Source organism: Lissotriton helveticus, chromosome 3_1 (assembly GCF_964261635.1).
Source record: "Lissotriton helveticus chromosome 3_1, aLisHel1.1, whole genome shotgun sequence".
NCBI classification, from domain to species: Eukaryota; Metazoa; Chordata; class Amphibia; order Caudata; family Salamandridae; genus Lissotriton; species Lissotriton helveticus.
The window spans coordinates 2,123,161,844-2,123,183,964 of NC_136061.1; the positions used below are offsets into that span (position 1 = coordinate 2,123,161,844).

General features: G+C 43.3%; 1 protein-coding gene across 1 annotated transcript in view; it reads right to left on the reverse strand.

The window, feature by feature from the left end:
• Positions 1-22,121, reverse strand: part of TMC3 (transmembrane channel like 3) — a 650,080-nt gene that overhangs the window by 110,551 nt on the left and 517,408 nt on the right. Inside the window, exons 15-17 of the mRNA XM_078684118.1 lie at positions 3,968-4,035; positions 2,859-2,987; positions 1,272-1,382 (exon numbers count right to left, since the gene is read on the reverse strand). Coding sequence (XP_078540244.1) covers positions 1,272-1,382; positions 2,859-2,987; positions 3,968-4,035 — 308 coding nt within the window. The remainder of the gene's footprint in view (positions 1-1,271; positions 1,383-2,858; positions 2,988-3,967; positions 4,036-22,121) is intronic.

A 22,121-nucleotide genomic window follows, 5' to 3' on the forward strand; every position in this document is an offset into this window, starting at 1 on the left:
TGACCAGACTACCCTGAACCTGATCTGGATCATTTGCTGTACTCTGACCCCCCAAGTGCTGCATTCAAGGTCCTAGGCCCTTGGTTGGAGTCAGAGTGTACTTTTCACTACCTAACTGAAGGTTCTACCTAGAAATGTGGTATAATGGTCCACTCAAGCATGCAGGTCTTGACTGAAGACTTCACAGGTTCTGATGCAAAGAAATACAAGGCACTGCAGTGCCGCTGCTCTCACTGAAGGCTTCACCGGCCCAATTCAAAGTGTCACAAAGTCCAGCAGAGCTGCACAGCTCCTTACCAAAGGCTTTATCAGCTTGTTTCACTATGGAAACCTAAGGGAGAGAGAAAAACTGGCCAGGACCAGTTTTGGAGGCAGATGAAAAGCCCTGCAGAGCTGCACCACTCCTCACTGAATGCTGTACCAGATCTGAGTCCGGGTGACGCTGATCTCTGCAAGCAATGCAGTGCTGACCCTGCATCAAAGCCAGTAGGTAAAACATCTAGATGAATTAACTTGGCCCAGTATCCAACCCGCACTTTCTCTCAGTCAGTCTGAACTTTGTCCGGTCCAGCGTGACCAGATATCTGCACTTAGCACTTCTCAACTTTTGGCACGAATTTTATGTAAACCTTTCAATACTCAGTTCTACAGATTTGGCTTTGTCATTTCGGTGATGTTTTATTTATTAAAACATCCTCTATAATTCTAAATAACTTTGGGATTTGTCCTGTTTTATGATTTCACTTTATTACTGTTTGAGTGCTGTATAAATACTTTACAAATTTCCTGTAAGTAAAGGGTGACTGCTTTTGGGCCAAGCTACCAGTGGGTTATGCACAGGTTTATTTAGTAACTTTTGTGGTTCACTCTTACAAGCAACTGATTATTATTTGAAGTGTATACTCACCCACTTTACCCAATAAACCAATTTCTTACACTTTCCTTGTACATTTTCATTATCTTCTTGCGTCAGACGGCCCCCGGCGGTCCGACGTCACGGTGGGCGTGTGCGTCGGACGGCCAGGGGCCATCCAAATCGCGCACGCGTGGAAATCGCCCACACCGTGGGGGAATTCCACGCACGTGCAAGGGGTTAATCTATTTTTTCATAACATAACATGTTTTTGGTGATGTAGTGAGGCAAAATAAAACATATCCTGAAGTTACATTGTTTTTTTGCAGATGCAAAATGGGTTAAATTTGCATTAATACAATATTTTTTTACATTTTATGTGAAGATTGTAGAAGACACAATAACTACGATCACTTACCTAAATGGACCGCAGTTTATGGACGGTTTATATCTTGCAATTGAAAAGACTGTTGGCAGCATGCACAGAAACAGCATAAAGAGCAGCATTGCTAAGTAGAAGTTATTAGACCTGCAGAATTGTAAAGGAGATTTATTAGATGAACAGGAGGCTCGAGATGACGCCAAGAAAACACAGTCTAATAATGAGGAATCACAGCAAAGCACATTTCCAGCTATCAGAAGGGCTTTGTGTTTTCTGCACTGTGTGCAATGCAATATGTACCCTTACTGGCTCTAAATGGCTCCTCATTTACTTTCACATGCTATGCAACATTTACACAGAGACCGAAGAAGCAGAGCAATTGTTCGCGCCGTCTGCCAGAGAGGTGGAGCAGATGCAAAGCCTCATTAAAATGCAAACAACCCAAACAAATTCTCTTATGTAGCATTGACCATTGATAATAAGGTTTACAATTCTGATGCATTTAACACATTTCACATTGGATACTGTTTTCATATTTGTGGGCAAAATAAAGTGGAGTTGCACCATACGTGTTACTCTCAATGCTCCTCAAAGCTCACATATGTAACATGGGTCGCCAGCGATTAATAACACTGGGCAATAAATGACTCATGGTCTTGTCTTGATGTTTGAAACTTATTTTTTACATTAGTCATCTGAGAATAACAAATGATGCATTTTGGAAGTGCAATTTTACAGGCACATTTTCTAGTTTAATGAAATTTCGTTTCTAAAGATGAAATCCCATTTCTAATTAGATTCTTATGACCTTGTTACGGGTCAGCCACTGAGAGGAGGCGGCAGTCCCTTACTAGTCAAAGTGGGGAACAGGGTAAGTGAGACTGCTGATCCCACCTCAATCTGTGACAAGTGTCACTGATGGTCAGTCAGCCATGGGCGCTTCAGGGCTTAAAACTGAAGTGCCCAAATCCAAGCCTATATGCCCCCTCATCATGAAGGGGAAGGCCTTCATGCTGTTTGCCAAACTGAGTAGTTCACGCTGCAGGGCTGTGAAATCTTCAGCCTGGCAACGTTCAGCTCAGGCAGTCAGGCACCTGTACATTTATTGAGTGTACAATGCCTGGCTGACTGGCCAGAACATGAAGACCTTTGCTCAGCCTGACAGACACTCTTTATGTTTGCAAAAAGGTGAAGAGTGTAGGGCCCCTCTGCCCTAAAGGACAGACCGTACTGCCCGTGAGTCAACCATCCTGATTTTATGGTTCTGTAGTCAGTTCGGGGTGCCCGATTTCAGTTGGAAATCTGGCCAATCAACCAAGCTGTTAGAGAGCTCTAAACATTTCATTTGCAGATATTGAAATAAAAAAGTAACTCAAGGCCATTACAGATGATTTCTAGGTTATGTAATGTGTAATTTTAACTTTCTTGTTCATAGCAAATAAAATAACAAGCTTCTCCATACAACATAACCCATGCATGTTATTGACTTTTGTTAATAATATTCACATATGTTGCTGTTACTCAGTGTGCTCAGAGGATTAATTGTAATCAATGTACATGAAAATCAGTGGATTCGTGTTTTGTTTTTAACTTCTTTCTTGGTCAGTATGTTTGTTTACTCACCTTGAAGCTCGGAACACCTGTTGGTGCGGAACATTGCATGTTAGCACCGCCCAGCTTCTCAAATACATGAGGCCTATTAATTTAAAAACATTGCATGCTGGGAGGCATGGTGAAAAGAAGGCACCCATCCTAAAACAAAAATAATAGTAGTAACTTTGTAGAAGTTATAGGTAGAACAGACATGTAAAGTACAGCAATGAATCTTACTTATAAATCACACTGTGCTAAAACTAGCTCAATTTAGAGTCAGCATAATAAAGATAACGTATTGGTTTTTTCAACCGGTATACAATTGAGTGTGATGCAGGAAGTGCCCTGTATAGATTTTTAGGTCTGGCATAAACTCCTCTCATACACATATAGAAGGGGGTTTGGCGCGTCCTCTTCTTCCTTTGGTCTGTTCAACTGTCATTCACATTCTGCTTCCATCCACCAGTAAATACAGTTGAGCAAGTGATCAGCCCCCTTCAGTCTTTAACTTTCTTTCTTTAACTCTGAGCGATAACAATTGTTCCCAGGACATGTACACCAGCCTTAGAAGAAGTGTACTTATGGTCTTTCAGTGCTAGAGCAGGTGGTACAATATTTTACTTAGCCAATGCTTTTTACTTTCCATTCTTCTTCCTTTTTTTTGGTTATCCTTGCATGTTTAAACTGTATCTTCAGTAATTCAAAGCCGAAAGTAAATTTTGATTGCACCAATGTGAATCATATATTTCTTTGAAATGTATTAATACTAAAAAAGGATTTCAATAACTATTCTAAGTGCATACACCTGCTTTAAAGTACGCAAGTGATCTATTATATTAAAAATCTATGCAAACGTTATATTTTCCTTTTTGTATTTTTTCATGTTTGAGTATATGCTAGTAATAAAAAAAAAATATAAAATAAGTAACCATCTCATCAGCTTGCTAAGGTGAGGCCTATTGGCTCCACCAATGCATGTTCCACATGATAACGGAAAAGCAATTCGGTGGTGGGATGTGTATACATTATTGAGCAATCTAAAATCGTTTACCATATACAAATTTTTATCATGGCCTAATAATAGTTTTCATAGCTACCTATCAGGTTAGAAATGTGCGATTAGTTAAATGTTTACATACCAGATCATTCCTTGATTGTAGACCAAATGTAGTACATTCTCTGCAATTTTGAACTCTCCGTATTCAGGCTACAAATAAAAGGTGACGTAAGAAATAATACAGGGTACCAGTTTGAAAGCATACCTTGTAACAGAAATGCTGTTTTTGCATAAAAATAAATAAATCACTTTTGAAATAAAAAAAAAAGAGGTGACAGTTCTGTGCCGGAAACAAAACACCGTTATGGCTACTGCAAGGCAATTTCTTTTGCCATTCATGATATCCCAATGATTTTATAGCCATTATTAATTGCTATTTAAACTGTTTCATTCTTGTGATTTTGAAATATTCTTAGTTCCATTGTTTACTTACACTCTCTTTTCGTATAGTTTGATGCCCTTCTTCAGATAAACTTTTCCTTGTGTAATGTTCTAAGCTCTTCTGATAGCGGAGCAAACATGAAAGAGCTCTTGCACTACTGGATTGAAACTTTATATCTAAGTCAGGTGAAGTCGGCCGTTTTCATCTTCCCACATATTAAGTTTCAAGTAAAAGTTTATTGAAATTAGTATATATTGACATTACAAAAAACAAAGTGAATATAGCATCAATAACATGGATAAGAAATTAGGGCATCATGAAAAAAAAAAATATATATATATATATTGTAAAATAAAGCAGGGGGAAAGAGAAAAGAAATAAGAAAAAAGGAAAATAAAACGGAGATGGAGCTGAAAAGTTAAAAAGTACAATCAATGAGGCTATAATACATGAGAAACAATGCGCAAATATGCAGAAAATGAAATACTAGAGAGAAAAAAGGAACAAAAGGTTAATCAAGGGGGTTTCGAAACTTCCTGCTGTATTGGGGGTAAATGAAAGGACCGTTTGGCACAAGCATCCAGGTAAAGGGTAACTGGGAGCCATAACGCAAGTCTTTTCGGGGCTAGGGTAATGGGATAAACAAAGGCAGTATCCAATCTATGGTTATAACATACATTGAACCACCAGGCTTTAAAAGTAATGCCCTTGGAATCTTTCCAGTTAACAGTAATTTGCTGGAACGCAACGGCTAACAACAAATCAATAATATGAACATTTGCATCAACACCAATCCAGGAAGGGGAAAGTGATCCAAGGAAAATATCAGTGATAGAAAAGGGGACAGAGGTGTGGAAGATAGAGTTAATTTGATTCCAGACTTTAGTCCAGAATGTGAGTGTGAGAGGACAGGTGAAAAGCATATGGAAAAGTGTGGCGTGAGGAGCGGAGCAGGACCAGCAGATATCTGGAGTCAAAGGGAATCGTTTGTGAAGGAGAGATGGCGTGTAAAGGAGTCGATTATAAAGGAAAAAAAGTGTTTGTGTGAGAGAGGCAGCCCTAGAAGACTTGCGAAGCTTAGTCCATATTCTATCCCACAGGGATGTGGGCCAGGAGACAGCGAGATCAGATTCCCATTGCTCTTCAACTGTGGTTTTAGGCCTAGGTGATGGAGGGTTGTGAAAGGAATGATAAATGGAGGAAGCTGATGAGGTGGAGCGTAATTGGGCGTGAAGAGAAGAAAAGGGAGTACTAGAAATCGCAGGCGAGTCAGAATGAGAAAGGGAGTCATATGCAGACATAACTGCATTCTTGAGTTGGATGTATTTGTGGATAAAGGAGGAAGGAAGAGAAAAGATTCGGCTAAGAACTGGAAAAGGTGTGAAGACAGAACCTGTGAAAAGTTGAGATATCCAAATGAGACCTCTTTGCCTCAAAGTTTTCCAATAAAAGGGTTTCAATTTGATAAGAATGCTGTTATTATACCAAATCGTGGAGGCAAGAAGTTCTGTAATAGAAGAAGAAGGAGGAGTAGAGGCTAAAAGTAGTTTCGCAGTATATTTGTGAATTGGAGTGGAGATAAATTGGGGTTTGCGAGAAAAGGAAAGATACTCAGCAAAGGAAAAGGGAGAAAGAGAAAGGCGTTCGAGTTCAGCCCAAAGAGGAATAGGGTCAAGAGGATCTTTAAGCCAAATGGCAGCTTGTTTCAGGAGAAAAGCTTTATGATACGCGGGAAAATGTGGGAAATTAACTCCGCCTTCAGATTTGGGGAGGCGTAGGCGTAATAAGGACATGCGCGATTTCTTCCCAGACCAAAGAAATGAGGATAGGGTAGAATTAATTTTTGCAAAAAATTTGGCAGGGATGGAAACCGGTATATTAGAAATGGTATAAAGGACTATTGGGGATAGCATCATCTTAATAGTGTCGAGACGGCCCCACCAGGAAAGATACAAAGGATGCCATCGAGAAGTGAGGTCAGCCAACTTCTGAGTGCATTTAGTAAGGCATAACGAGACAGTGTCTGAAACAGAAGGAGTAATATACAGGCCAAGGTATTTTATGTGGGATGGACTCCATTTGAAAGTAGATGCAGCAAAATCAGGTTTAAAGGTGAATTTGGTGAGAGGTAGGATTTCGCATTAGATGCCGAGAAGGCATTCGATAGGGTAGAGTGGCCATTCCTCTTCTCCGCTCTAAAATGGTTTGGATTTGGCCCTAATTTTATTTCCCTCATCTCCTTTCTTTATGCGAATCCTAGAGCAGCGGTTTGTGCCAATGGTCTCATTTCCTCATTTTTTCGCCTTGGTAGAGGCGTTCGACAAGGTTGTCCTCTTTCCCCTTTTCTCTTTAATCTTGCCCTAGACCCTTTTTTATCTAAATTACGCCAAAACCCAAACATTCATGGCTTTCCTCTTGCTCACTCGCACATTAAATTAGCTGCCTACGCAGATGATATCTTACTTTTCATTTCGAATCCATCCACATCCATCCCAGCTTTCCTTGCCGAAGTTCACACATATTCCCTTCTCTCTGGTTATAAACTAAATAATGACAAATCTTCCCACATATTAAATCTTTAAATTACCAGAAATCTTCATTACTCTTAGGAGTCCTCCCCGTTTTAGCAAGTTCCCTCCCTACCACCCTTCCTACACAACTATCTGCTTGGTACTTACATGGAGGAGTGAGGGCTCTTTAGCATGATGCTACACGTTTTGTGCAGACATAGGGAGAGTATTAGGTGGTGTCTGTCAGAGGCAGGTGAAGCCTCAGTTCGTGAGTACTGTAACGGGGAGGACTGCGTGGGAGTAATCGAATGCTATTATGTTCAGGAGTGTGCATGCATGTGTGCGTAATGAATGGTAAGTGTCCCATTTGGGTGATGACCGCACAACAGGCTCAGTCAGAACTTGTGATAATTCTAAGCCAGCAACAATGAACACTCACACACAGATGTACTTGTGAGCCATGAGGTTGGGCCTCTGGACTTTTTATTAACTCCCCCAAAACACGTCATGACCTCTACTGCTAGGGCCAAACATCACAGGGTTTCAGAGGAAAACACCCCTAGTTACATGTTTGTACTTGAGATGATCCATTTCCCAACCCAACATTTCACCTTCACCCAACAATGAAAATAGAATCAGAAATAGAAAACCATGGTAAACAGTCATAATATCGATTCCAAATATAGAATGGACATAATATCGAAGTAAAAATATAGAATGGACAAAATATCGAATGGACACAATATAGTGGTTAAAAATATCGAATTAAAGGTAAGTAATATCGATTTTCAAAATATAGAAGTCAAAATATCGAAGTATACAATATAGGCATTAGATATATCGAATTTTTAATAATATACATTTTTTTAAAGTGTTTTGTATGTTAGTATATGTGTGAAAAGTGTATATTCATTTTTGTAATGTATGTTTAATTTATTTTAAGTAATGAATTTTATGGTATTTAATTTTTGCGTAATTTAATTCTGTAGCGGGTTTACAGGGGAATAGGGTGGGAAGTAATTTAATTATATTAAATTAAATATTAATTTTTAGCAATTCTTATACATTTTTAATTACATTTAGCTTTTTAGTTCTGTAGCGGGGTGTGGGTTTATAGGGGAATAGGGTGGGAAGTAATTTAATTGTAATTAATTAAATATTTGTATTTATTTATTAGTATTCATTTTGATTTTATTGTTAATTTTTAATTGGTAATTATTTTTATTAATTGGCAATTAATGTTTATTAATTGATTAATTGTTAATTATGTTAATTTTCTAAATTTATTTTCTGTAGCGGGTTGTGGGTTTATAGGGGAATAGGGTGCGAAGTAATTTAATTGTAATTAAGTAAATATTGTTATTTATTTATTGGTATTGATTTTACATTTATTGGTAATTATTTTTTAATTGGTAATTCATTTCTATTAATTGGCAATTAAGTTTTATTAATTGGTAATTATTTTGTTTTAATTAAATATTTGATAATTATGATAATTGCATTAATGTATTTTCTGTAGTAGGATGTGGGTTTATAGGGGAATAGGGTGGGAAGTAATGTAATTGTAATTAATTACATAATAAAAATACTTTTTGTGTATTGATAATTAATTTACTGTTAATTATTAATTGGTATTAATTTTTATTATTAATTAGTTTTTGTTATTGAAAAATAATTAGTTGTTAAATAATTATGAATAGGTTATTAATTTTTAATAACTAATATGTATTTGTATTCCTAATTAATTATTACATAATATTAAATTGGTTATTAATTTCAATTAATGTTTTATTGGTATTGATATTTAATTTATTTTTAATAATATATTAAATCATTACTTTCCCTACTGTTAAACTCACTGGAGTGGGAATAGTAATTTTCACCCTCCCGCTATCCAACGCGTTCCCTACTGTTGCACTCTCTGGAGTGGGAATAGTATTTTTTACCCCTACGCTATCCAGCGCTTTCCCTACTGTTGCACTCTCTGGAGTGGGAATAGTAATTTTTACCCTTACGCTATCCAACGCTTTCCCTACTGTTGCACTCTCTGAAGTGGGAATAGTAATTTTTACCCCTACGCTATCCAACGCTTTCCCTACTGTTGCACTCTCTGGAGTGGGAATAGTATTTTTTACCCCTGCGCTATCCAACGCGTTCCCTACTGTTGCCCTCACTGGAGTGGGAATAGTAATTTTTACCCTTCCAATATCCAGCGCTTTCCCTACTGTTGCACTCTCTGGAGTGGGAATAGTAATTTTTACCCCTACGCTATCCAACGCTTTCCCTACTGTTGCACTCTCTGGAGTTTGAATAGTAATTCTTACCCTCCCGCTAGCCAACGCTTTCCCTACTGTTGCACTCTCTGGAGTGGGAATAGTAATTTTTACCCTTATGCTATCCAACGCTTTCCCTACTGTTGCACTCACTGGAGTGGGAATAGTGTTTTTTACCCCTACGCTTTCCAACGCTTTCCCTACTGTTGCACTCTCTGGAGTGGGAATAGTAATTTTTACCCCTATGCTATCCAACGCTTTCCCTACTGTTGCACTCACTGGAGTGGAAATAGTAATTTTTACCCTTCCAATATCCAGCGCTTTCCCTACTGTTGCACTCTCTGGAGTGGGAATAGTAATTTTTACCCCTACGCTATCCAACGCTTTCCCTACTGTTGCACTCTCTGGAGTTGGAATAGTAATTCTTACCCTCCCGCTATCCAACGCTTTCCCTACTGTTGCACTCTCTGGAGTGGGAATAGTAATTTTTACCCTTATGCTATCCAACGCTTTCCCTACTGTTGCACTCAGTGGAGTGGGAATAGTATTTTTTACCCCTACGCTATCAAACACTTTCCCTACTGTTGCACTCACTGGAGTGGTAATATTAAATTTTACCCTCCTGCTATCCTACGGTAAAATATTGTACATTTTTTATTAATAACTTAAATTAATTATATCTTAATTTTAAGGTTATTTGAGTATTTTTAAGTATGTTTTAGTTAATTATATTTATTATTTCATTAATTTTAAATTACTTTTAAGACATTTAAAAAAAAATGATATTTTGACCTACTATATTTTTTACAGACTATATTGTGGATTCGATATTTTTATACTTACCTGTTTGTAGATAGGAATTCGATATTTTCGAATTCTATATTTTGGCAACTATATTTTGGTAAGTCTATATTTTGTCATTCTATATTATGTCAGTGATCCAGAAAAACATATCAAAACGAACTCACACTTAGGAAAACATGTGTGAAACAACACTGACAAAATACTGACAGCGTCGCATTGGTATCCTCAGCTCCCAGAGGTACGCATGCAGAGTTCAGGATAAAGTCTTTCAAACGGGTAGATGTCGCTAGTCTAGGTCTCAGGTTATAGTTGAAACTCTCCTGTCCGATGGACTTCACAAATGTCCTCAGCTAACTCTTTATGCTGTGTACAGACCTCCCTGGCTGGGATGTCATGCGAGCGGGCTCTGAGACTGCCCGCTTGAGAGGTGGTTGAAACAGGAGACAGAGCTGTATCAAAGAAGGTAGGGAAGCGCTTTCCCTATGGCATTCATCAGCATCTTCATCCACTGCAACACTCTTGACTGGATGAATATCCTATTGATCATTCACTCTGGAGTTTGGTTGTTTGAGGATCCTAAAAAAGGATACGTTTCTGGTAACAGCCTCTTCTTCTTTCCGTGCGGTTATCATTGTCCCACTCACAACCCTGACCTTCCAAGGATCGATCTCGAATGGCAAACGGAACTCGCTTCCTGGATGCCGATTCCGGACAAGCACTAGGCCTCCAACTTGGATATGCCTCTGCTGGGCCATCCTCCTCTGTAACGTCTTGTCATTCTGTACTTTCTGTTGGCGTAATGCTTCCACTGCTTTGTCTCTGACTGATAATGGCTCTACAACATGAGGAATAGTGTCGCCCACAATCCTATTCATGCACAGAGTGCTGGGGCTTACTCAGGTTGTGGCATGTGGAGAGAGCCTGTATTCCAGAAGAAAAGAATAGAAGGCACATTCCATGTTTTAGTTGTTGGCTAGGGCATTTCTCAGAACGTTATACAAAGTTTGCATCAAGCGTTCAGCCTCACCATTTTCTTATGGCCATCAGCGAGTTATCCTCCTGTGACGAATGCTTCTGGATGACTTAGTTACCAAACTCTTGTCTAGAAAATGGGGGACCATTTTTATTTATTTATTTATTTTATTTAGGAAGTTTTATATAGCGCTGCTGGACCCAGGAGTATCAGAGCGCTTTACAAGGTAGGTAGACATATTAAGAAATAATAAACATATTTACACAACATTGAATAAATGCTAGAGGGGAGATCCATTCATTTATTTGTGGTGAACACCACAGGGGGCAGAGAAACAACGGGATAATAAGAGGGATAAAAGGGAGTTGACATTAGGAAGAGAAGGGGAGTGAGAGAATGGAAGGAGGGAGAGGGGGTGGGTAAAAAGTGAATCATAGTGGGGCGGTAATAAGCGGGGTCAGAGTCAAAAGCATTAGGAACCCCAGTGCTTGTTGAGGAGGAGTACTTTGAGTCTTTTTTTGAAGAGAGGGTAAGAGGGGTTGCAGCGAAGGTCTTTGGGGAGAGAATTCCAAATCGTCGGAGCAGTACCAGAGAATGCACGAGATTGGGTATTTTTACGTTTTAGTTTAGGAGGGATAAGCGTAAGGGAGTTAGTGCTCCTCAGGCACCTAGAGAATCCTGCTTTTTGAAGTTTGCTTGAAAGGTAAGAAGGGGTGTTTTGGTGAAGGGCTTTGTGTGTGATACAAGCAATCTTATATGCGGATCGTCCTTCAATTGGAAGCCAGTTTAGGTTTTTGAGGACAGGGGAGATATGGTAAAAAATGAGTCTGGCGGCAAGGTTGAGAACAGATTTGATTGGTGCAAGGTGGACTTTAGGGGTTCCAGCAAGAGTGGCATTGCCATAGTCAATCTTAGAAAGGACAAGTGATTGTCCGATTTTGAAGTCATCAGCTGGAATAAAAGGTTTAATTTTTTTGAGGTGGTGAAGGGTAAAAAGAGCACTTTTGGCTCAATATCCCCTGGGTGCCCATAACCTTCTCTATTCTGGATATTGGCTGGCTGGCGGTCATAGAATCAAGGATCTCGACTTCAGAATACTTTGGAATGTCATCGATAATGACTAGCATGTGGTGGCCATCCAGCGAACTCCCTAAGCTAACTCTGGCATAATGCCAAGGGAATGTGGGAATGGTTCCTATGGTTAAAGGTGTAGGTGGCTCTGTGGGACCAGCAGCGTGATACAATGGACATTGTAGTACAGTCCATTCCACCCGATCAGCAAGCCCCCGGAACCAGACTTTGCATCAGAGCCTGGATTTTGTTTTGACTACCCCATGGTGGACAGCGTGAGCCATATCTACCACCTGCTAATGTAGTCATGCAAGTATCACCAGACAGGGACCCCTCAACAGGCACCCTTTGGGGGATACAGCGAGTTCATGAAGGACATTGTGCAGTGATAGAAGTGTTAGCCGTGCCGCCTCAGTGTGGTGAGACACATTGTAGGTGAGCATTTCCAGTTTCCTAAATTACACCAGATATTCCTAGCTGGAGACATTCGTCCATGTAGGTAGCCCCTACGAACTCCCTGCATGGTCCTTGACCTCCCGACAACTAGTTTCACATATTTCACCATGTTATCCGCATCCAACTCTTCATTGGCAGTGGTGGGTTTCACATGCCATGGATAAATAGTTTGCTGGATTCTGGGTCCCTGGCCTGTACATGACAGAGAAACAGTACTCCTGCACTTGGATAATCCACTTTTCAATCCTCAATGGCGGCTTCGAGAATGACCCAGTGAAGAAAGGTATCAGTCGCTTGTGGTTTGTGTGAACTTCCGAAAGTGTGGCCATAGAGAAATATATGAAAGTGTGGCCACCTCCAATGAATGGCTATTGCTTCTTCCCCTATGTGAGAGTATTGCTGTTCTTTGTCTGTCAGAGCATGACTGGCATATGCCACTGGCGCCCATTCACCACTTTCTTGTTTTTGGGACAGGAGTGCACTGAGGTCCGTGAGGCTGGTATCCACGGAGAGCTCAGAGTCATGGCGGGGATCAAAATATGCCCAAGTGGTGTCTTCAGAAAGTACTTGTTTTGTTGCGTGAAAAGCTTACGCTTGGAGGGGACCCCACTCCCAGACAGAGTTTGTCTTTCTCAGTTCTCAAAGTGAAGCAATGACGGTGATCAAATTCTGGATGAAGCGGCCACAGTACGTGACCATCTCCTAAAACTACTCAAACCTGCAACGCTAGTAGGAGCTAAGGGCAGATCGAATGTTCTGCACCTTAGTTGGGTCTGGCATGACTTCATTCTCAGAAAAATGATAGCCAAAAAGGATATTTCTTTCTAAAAGAAAGCACACTTTTCCCTATGTTGGTTGAGCCCACAGTTCAGTAGTCTTCGAAACGTCATTCATAGTATGTAGTGATGCTTTCCAGGGAGGGCGGATGCACTAGGGTGTCATCGCTGACACTGATGCTCCATCTAACCCTGCCAACTCCACTCTGATAGTGTCTTTAAACACATACGCCGCACTGGACACTCCAAATCTGAGGCCTTTGTACCTCCTTAATCCCTTGTTGGTAGAGAATGTTGTGATAGCTCTCGACTTTGGCATCAGCCTCAGCTGATGGTGTCCAGCTCAAATATCCATTTCAGGAAAACCATTGCGGCTCACTTACTTCTGTCACAATGTCATCAAAGGTGGGTGTTAGATTTGTTTCCTGCTGGATGGTCATGTTGGGTAGTCGCATATCCACTCATATGGGGACCTTCTCAGGATGCTTGGGTTTTCTGGCTGTTACCATTGGGGAGACTCACAGAGTTGGACCTTCTGGCCTTTCAATAATGTCAATAATGTCTGCCTGCTTCAGCTTCCAGAGTTCATCTTCCACTTTTGGGCGGAGCTGTAATGCCACTCAGTGGTGTCTCAGCACCACTGGTTGAACTGAATCGTCAATATGGAGGTGTACTTATCGGTCCTTCAGACAGCCAGTGCCATTGAATATCTGTGAAAACTCAACAAGCAGATTGTTCACACCTTCTAGATGGACACTGAATGCAAATGAGATTTACTGGATATGTTCTGCAGTCCTATAGATTAGTGGCATTTCAGATTCTCCTTTGATGACCTACACTTTAACTCCTGTAGTGTGTGTCTCATAGGCGATTTTGGTTGTGAACACACCTGCCAGCGGGAGTGGTGTTGATGAACGAAAAGCATATATTTGTGTAGTGGTGGGGTGCAGAACTGGCTACAACGGTGGGGTTTGTAAAATGGATTGTGCCATAATGTTAATGGGTGCGCCCGTGTTATTTAGGACTGGTACTTGATGTCCTGCAAAGATTACACATTTTGGGATTCGTCTACTGTGATGTTCTCAAGGTTGCATAGCATGTCTGACATGTACCACACCTTCCACATCATCATTGTCCAGGTCTTCATCATCGTTGGGGATCTCTGTGCTCTCTTGGCATTTACCAACTTGTGTTTGTATACTTTCTGGGAAGCAGAGGACCGGCACACTTTTGAGAAATGGTTGAGTTTGTTGCATGCTGAACATGTCTTCCTGTGTGTTGAGCGGGGTCCTTGATGTAGATATGGCCCTCCACACCAGTGGCACACTTTGCAAGTTGTGGTTGATTTAGGGCAAGTTTTCTACTTTTCAGCACCTCGTGTTGTGACCACATTGACAGGTTCAGTTTTCACTTAGCACTGCAGGGCGGATTCCATATGTGTGGCACATACCTTGGAAAGTTCTTTTCAGTGACCCATCTGGAGAACGTTGGCCATGGACATTCCTGGGACCTGAAGCATGTTTTCCCTCAATTTCCCAGAAAGAGAGCACTGAATGACTTGGGCTCTGATGTCTTCATCAGCGTCTGGTAGCATGCATGTACTGGTTAGACCTTTTAGCCAAGCGTAAAATGTGTCTTCAGATTCTTCTGGTTGTTGACCAGCTTGATGCAACAAGTACCACTAATAATCTGGGTTTTCGAGCAGCTCAAAGTGGGCTGATAGATCCTATTTTAGAGTAGCGTATGTGAGTGGCGGCTACTCTAGGTGCAAGAGCATGGGGTGTCATCTGTCAATGGCTACTGCCACCGCTGCAAAGTAAGTTTCTAGGCATTCGATTAAGTCTTTCCATTTCACCTCCTGCGCAGACGGAGGGCCATGCAACAAGAACAGTTCAAAGGCAGGTACTGATGCCATTATGGTCTGGTGTTGGGGTAGGAGTGGATCTGTTGAGGCACATACAGAGTCAGTGTAGTGTGCACCAGCAGGGTGCAGCAGGACGCAAAAAGACATCATGTGCTGTCTCCATGCAGACCAAATGAACGTTCTGTGCCCCAACACAGGCAGTGTGGGTCAAACAGTGGGGCAGAGCATACTGTGTGGGTGACCTGAGTGTAGGGTGTACCGCAGGGTTGATACCTTTTTTCGTTGTTAGATTGTTCATTGAGGCAGAGAGCGGCAAACTGGAAGTTGAAATGGAGACACACTAACCGGTGCAGAGCTCTGGGCTGAAAGGCATGGCTACACCCCCTTGAACGATGCCGGCCTGTAATGACAGCCTTGTTGTGCCTCATGCGTGCATAAGCGAAGGATAGCCGAACTTGGGCACCGTGTGGGCTGGACCAGGCCCAAACAGCAAGCTGGGAGGGCCACAGACTCACACTCAGGGGCGCAGATAGGTACAAGTGTGGCTCTCCGGGCAGCCATGGACAGTAAATTGATGGTCTGACCCGCTCAGTGGCAGGCAGCTGGAGGTGCGGATGTGCACAGGAGGGCATGGGGCGGTTCACTGGGCTGTTTCCAAAGGCACCGCTTTTCTCATGCCATGCCCGGGTGCAGCAGGATTCAGGGAGGCCACAGCTCACCGGGTTGTTGTTAAATGTATTGTGTCTTCCAGGCCACACCCAGCCACAGCCGCACGCAGGAAGACCATGGGCGATAAGGATGGAAGTGCTTCAGTGGCCAGGCAGGCTGAGCCCCGAGCACCATTCAGCCAGGGGCACAGTGGAGATGCTCCTTGGCATGCGCAGTGAGTAGAGTTGAGGCTGCTCACCTCGACAGTAAAGCATCTGGGATGTGAGCAGCACTGCTTTGGGAACATACCGTGTGGGCAGCAGTCGGAAAGGAGTACTCCACTCCTCTTTGCCAATTGTCCGACTGGGTGTGAACTTCACAGCAGCCCCAGTCAGAACGTGTGATAATTGTACTAGCGAGCAAGTATGACCTCTCAAACACAGATGTGCCTATAAGTAACAAGGTCGGGCCTTAGGCCTTTTTTTTTAACTTCCCCAATTTGTCACAGCCTCTACGGCTAGACCATATATGGGGTGTTAGAGGGGAACACCGCTAGTTACATTTGTGTAGTTGGGAGATCCATCTGCCAACACAACAGAAAGCAGGAAAAATGGTCTGTCAAGTGTTAAAGGGTCTGCTTTAGGCATATTAAGGGCTTTCCGCTCGTCCTTAGAGAGTGTTCTGAATCTGAAACTCTACCCTTCGCTACAGGAGTAGCCCAGAACTTTGTCTTAAGTCTGTTTACCGCGTCCTCGAGTGGAAAGGATCATCTGTTTGGCCGCAGCGGAGGTGCGAGGCGCCGCTCCGGGACTGCGAGGACCAGCATTCCCCAACAACAGCTGGTCCTCTTCCCGTGTGAGCCGCGCCCCCTCCCAGTGCCACACCCCCGCCAGCGCGAAGAAAACCTCTCGCGGCCCCCGCTTCGCGGGAGCCGCTCGTCCTTAGAGAGTGTTCTGAATCTGAAACTCTACCCTTCGCTACAGGAGTAGCCCAGAACTTTGTCTTAAGTCTGTTTACCGCGTCCTCGAGTGGAAAGGATCATCTGTTTGGCCGCAGCGGAGGTGCGAGGCGCCGCTCCGGGACTGCGAGGACCAGCATTCCCCAACAACAGCTGGTCCTCTTCCCGTGTGAGCCGCGCCCCCTCCAAGTGCCACACCCCCACCAGCGCGAAGAAAACCTCTCGCGGCCCCCGCTTCGCGGGAGCCGCTCGTCCTTAGAGAGTGTTCTGAATCTGAAACTCTACCCTTCGCTACAGGAGTAGCCCAGAACTTTGTCTTAAGTCTGTTTACCGCGTCCTCGAGTGGAAAGGATCATCTGTTTGGCCGCAGCGGAGGTGCGAGGCGCCGCTCCGGGACTGCGAGGACCAGCATTCCCCAACAACAGCTGGTCCTCTTCCCGTGTGAGCCGCGCCCCCTCCCAGTGCCACACCCCTACCAGCGCGAAGAAAACCTCTCGCGGCCCCCGCTTCGCGGGAGCCGCTCGTCCTTAGAGAGTGTTCTGAATCTGAAACTCTACCCTTCGCTACAGGAGTAGCCCAGAACTTTGTCTTAAGTCTGTTTACCGCGTCCTCGAGTGGAAAGGATCATCTGTTTGGCCGCAGCGGAGGTGCGAGGCGCCGCTCCGGGACTGCGAGGACCAGCATTCCCCAACAACAGCTGGTCCTCTTCCCGTGTGAGCCGCGCCCCCTCCCAGTGCCACACCCCCACCAGCGCGAAGAAAACCTCTCGCGGCCCCCGCTTCGCGGGAGCCGCTCGTCCTTAGAGAGTGTTCTGAATCTGAAACTCTACCCTTCGCTACAGGAGTAGCCCAGAACTTTGTCTTAAGTCTGTTTACCGCGTCCTCGAGTGGAAAGGATCATCTGTTTGGCCGCAGCGGAGGTGCGAGGCGCCGCTCCGGGACTGCGAGGACCAGCATTCCCTAACAACAGCTGGTCCTCTTCCCGTGTGAGCCGCGCCCCCTCCCAGTGCCACACCTCCTCTCCGCCAAAGAGTATACTAGTAAGATCAGCGACCGCACAGCGGGACGCGTGCGGGACGCCACCGGGGCGAAGACCGGGCAAAGAGCGGGCCGTTTGAGGCCGTTCGAGCCCGTGAGGAGACCCCCCTTAAGCCTCATCATTCACTTATCCTCATATTATTCCCTGGCTTTTCAACGAAATCCATCTGTCTACAAATGAATACCAGGAGTAATAAACAGAAGAAATTAAAAAAGGGAGGGATCGGAGAACAGCTTCTAGGCCCAATGGATGATTTTTTGACCAAGGCTAATACTTTCATTGACCAAAGTATTAGCCTGATAGAGGGAAGAGTATCGACAGAGCTCAAGATTGCGAGGCGATCCTCTATGGGACCACTGGCCATGGCAAGAACCCCAGAGTTGGAAAACGCCCTAGCCGATTCACAACAAGGCAATAAGAGGCGCAGTCTCCCAAACAACGTAGATCTCTCAGCCTCTCACTTCTCCCTCTCATCTACCAACTCAGATTTAGAAAAAACACCTGAACTCCCATGCGAGCAAACGCCAGAAGAAGTCAGACAAGCAAGAGGGAGGAGGGAGGGGGCTGTCAAGAAAAGGAAAGAAAAGGGAAAACCTGACTTAGCTAACGGAATCGAAATATCCGAGGCAACCGAGTTAATTACCCCCCCAAACCTGACTTGTTCACCGCTAAGAATAGTAGATCCTATCGACCAACGGGCACCAGCACCTCATTCTTCACCTAATACCAACATAAATACCTCTGTTATAGGTTCACCCGACATCATTTCCCACAGTACTGAATCATGTTCGCCTGCTATGGTAAACAAAATTGCCTCAGCGCTAAAGTCTTTATTTCAACCACTTGAAACGAGACTAATAAATATTGAAACCCAATTGCTAATTATTACCAAATCTTTGCAATCTAACCTAACTAGAGAATCCCAACAAAAAGGAACAAATAACCAACTTGCTCCTTCCCTGCAAAGCAAAAAAGTTATGCAAACTTGTCCTGTAACAAAACCACAATCAGCCCCAAAAGATCCTGTAGCGGGCAAATCGCTCCCGGCAAAAAATATATCAACTCCTAACCTCAACATACTACCATAATCCTCTGACATAAAAACAACAAAAATTACCACTCCAGCCCCTAAAACACCAGCTGTTACAAATATTCCTCAGAATAAATCAAATCCTACGACAAATAAAGGTACCTCGAGAGGAGCCTCCGAGGGCAGATCCTATATGCATCTACCACCTGAAGCATCGCCATTTGTGGTGGTTATGACGGGTGTACCAGAACTAGCAGGGGAGATGACAGAGCCTAATTGGTCCCTAAAGAATAAGGTTCAATATTGGCTGAATACAAACCGTCCCTCTCCCCCAAATTGGACAACTAGGATAGCCACAGTCAGTAGGACCCCTTGGGTGGGACATACGAAAAAAGTAATACATGGTGATTGCATTGTAATCACTTTCGAGGACCCCAAAGTTGTTGACTATATATGTTCCTGGGAACAACATAGCCCAAATGGGGGAATAGACACAAAGAGTCTCTCCTTTTTTATCCTAAAAAGCACTACAATAGTCATCTCAACGAACAAGATAATTTGTGGCGTAAACCGGTTCCACAGCCCTGGGATTTTACTAACGTTAGACCCAAAATACCCCCTCAGCAGAACGGCCAAGATCCCTCCTGGTGGTCGGTCGACTCAAATTACCACCAACAGGACGGTCCATGGCAGGTAATGGGACCCCGTAACAGAAGAAGAGATTGGGAACAATGGGGTGCCCCACCACAGCGGCATTTCAAACCCAGGTACGGAGAAGCACCATATTGGGAAAACTGGCTGGGTTTTCCAACAATGAACCGCTACAGCAGTTTGGAGATGGTCGATTGACCATCACCAAATTCCATCAATGATGAGCCAATTATTGTATCACAGGCCCCGGAAAGGAAAACGACTACAGGACAGGAAAACAAGTCACGGTCACTCCCTGTCATTTTCTGGAATGTAGCGGGACTTCGCCCAAAAATAGACGATGGCTCAGCAGCCCAATTTCTCGAGGATGGCAAAATAATTTGCCTCCAGGAAACATGGGCAACAAAAGAGCTACATGTCGCAGGTTATAAAACCCTTTTTTCCCCAGCTCTCCCTAGCACTGTAGGTAGGCCTAAGGGAGGTCTGATCACTTATATAGCGAACACAATCCCCAGCTTGAAACTGCTCAAAATCGAAAACATGCCAAATTTCCAACTAATTATTATCTCAGTTGGCAAAGACGCTATTGTCATCCTAGTAAACTTCTATAATAATTTAGAAGAGGATAATTTTATTAAAATTCTTCAGACAATCCAGGAAAAAATCGCTAGAGCTACAGAACTATACAGTAAAAAGGCTACCGTCCACCTACTATGGGGAGGAGACTTCAACATTCATCCCTGCCCATGTTTGAATAATCATAACTGTGGGATAGTGGACGAACAAGATAATCCCCTTGCTCATTTCACCCATGATGGAAAAGGAGAAGCGATGAACAACGTTCTAACAGACCTGGAACTGTCAATAGTAAATAAACAAAATCCGGATGATAATACTTTCTACCCCACATACCTAGGGAGGGGTCATAATACCACTGTTGACTATGTCCTTTCAACGGATGGGCTGAGACAGCTAATCACAGATTTCACCTTACTGGCAAATGATTTAAGCGACCACTCAGCGCTTAGAGTGGATTTGGTCCTCTTAGATCACCCAACACAGACAACCATAATTGCACACACTCTTTCGCAAAATCAGCTAGAAGTGGGCAGACCAAATGGTTTCACGGTGAAATGGGGTAAAATAGACCCAATCCAACTAAGCAGTAATATAATACAGACGCTATATCCTAACATAATAAAATGCCTAGATTTGGAGTCTGACGATAACACCGTCCTCGAAAACTTCAAGATTATTCTAGACAAAACCAAACAAATGCTGACCAGGGAAAATAAATCAAACAATCCAACAACTCCAGGCTGGTTCAATCATGAATGCACCGCCGCGTTAACCAAGTTAAAAGAGGCGCTCAGGCAACCAAAAGAGACATACAATTGATTAAACACCTAAGACTCCAGTACAAAAAGGTCAGGAAACAAAGAAAACAGGAGCTGAAACAGTCCTTGTGGAACGATCTACACAAAAGCTCACTCACAAAGAATAGTGAGTCTTTTTGGCGGATTGTGAAAACCCCTTTTCTCTCTGAATCTAGCATACCTCAAATCGACGTAGCGATAGAAGAGGAAACATGGACGAATCATTTCTCCCATATATTCAAACAATCAACACTAAGTGAAGAATCCACTTACTCTCATCCTCCTGTCGACTTTCCAATAAACATCCAGTTTGATATTCTCGAGGTACTGCAAGCATTGAATCTAAGCAAAGGGGGCAAAGCCCCAGGTCCAGACGGGGTCCCTGTTGATCTTTTTAAACAACATCCAGACCTCTGGGCCCCTATACTCACTAGGGTATGTACTGCAACAGCGAGATTGGGCTTAATGGAGTCTTGGTCCAACTCCATCATGGTCCCTATTTTCAAAAAAGGGGACCGCCAAGATGCCAAGTGTTATCGGCCGATCTCTCTACTAGATTCTGTTGGAAAAGTAGTTGGAAGAGTAATTCTGGAACAACTCCAACAATGGGCTGATGACAGAAAGATTTTATCCGACCTTCAATTCGGCTTCAGAGAAGGATTTGGAACTGCAGAACAGGCCCTTAATTTAAGCCTAATCGTATCTAAGTACATCCACGCAAAGCAGGGGACAATGTATATGGTGTACGTAGACTTGTCCTCTGCCTTCGACTGCGTATCTCACTCAAAGCTATGGACTCCTCTCCGAAATATGGGGGTGGATCCCCCATTATTGGACTTCTTAAGGGAATTATATACCGACGCTTCTGCAAGGGTGCGTTACGGGATAAAGGGCGAGCTTACCCCATCATTCATGGTAGAGCGAGGAGTCAGGCAGGGGTGTGTCCTTGCCCCCTTCCTCTTCTCCTTGTACACAAACGGGCTGGAAGAGAAGATGCTGAAAGGGGGGCAGGATCTCCCAAGACTAAAACAACGTATGATCCCAGCACTGCTCTACGCGGATGACGCGGTAATTTTGGCTCGCACCCCTATAGAACTTCAAAAGTCCCTTAACAAATATGCTGACTTCATGGGAACATTAGACCTGCACATAAATGTAAAAAAAACGTTCGTAATGGTAGCTGGTGGAGGGAGAAAGCGAATAAAGAACATCACTCTTAATAACCAAAACCTCGAGAGAACCCCACAGTACCCTTATCTGGGCATAATGATCGACGAGAAACTAAATTGGAAAGCAGCCATCGAGTCGAGGAGACACCTCTTCAGGAGAGCTAATACTGCCTTGATTAGTTTCTCACAAAGACTGGGAAGGAGATCACCAGTGGAGATGCTACAAATTTACACTGCAAAATGCCTAGCCACTGCCC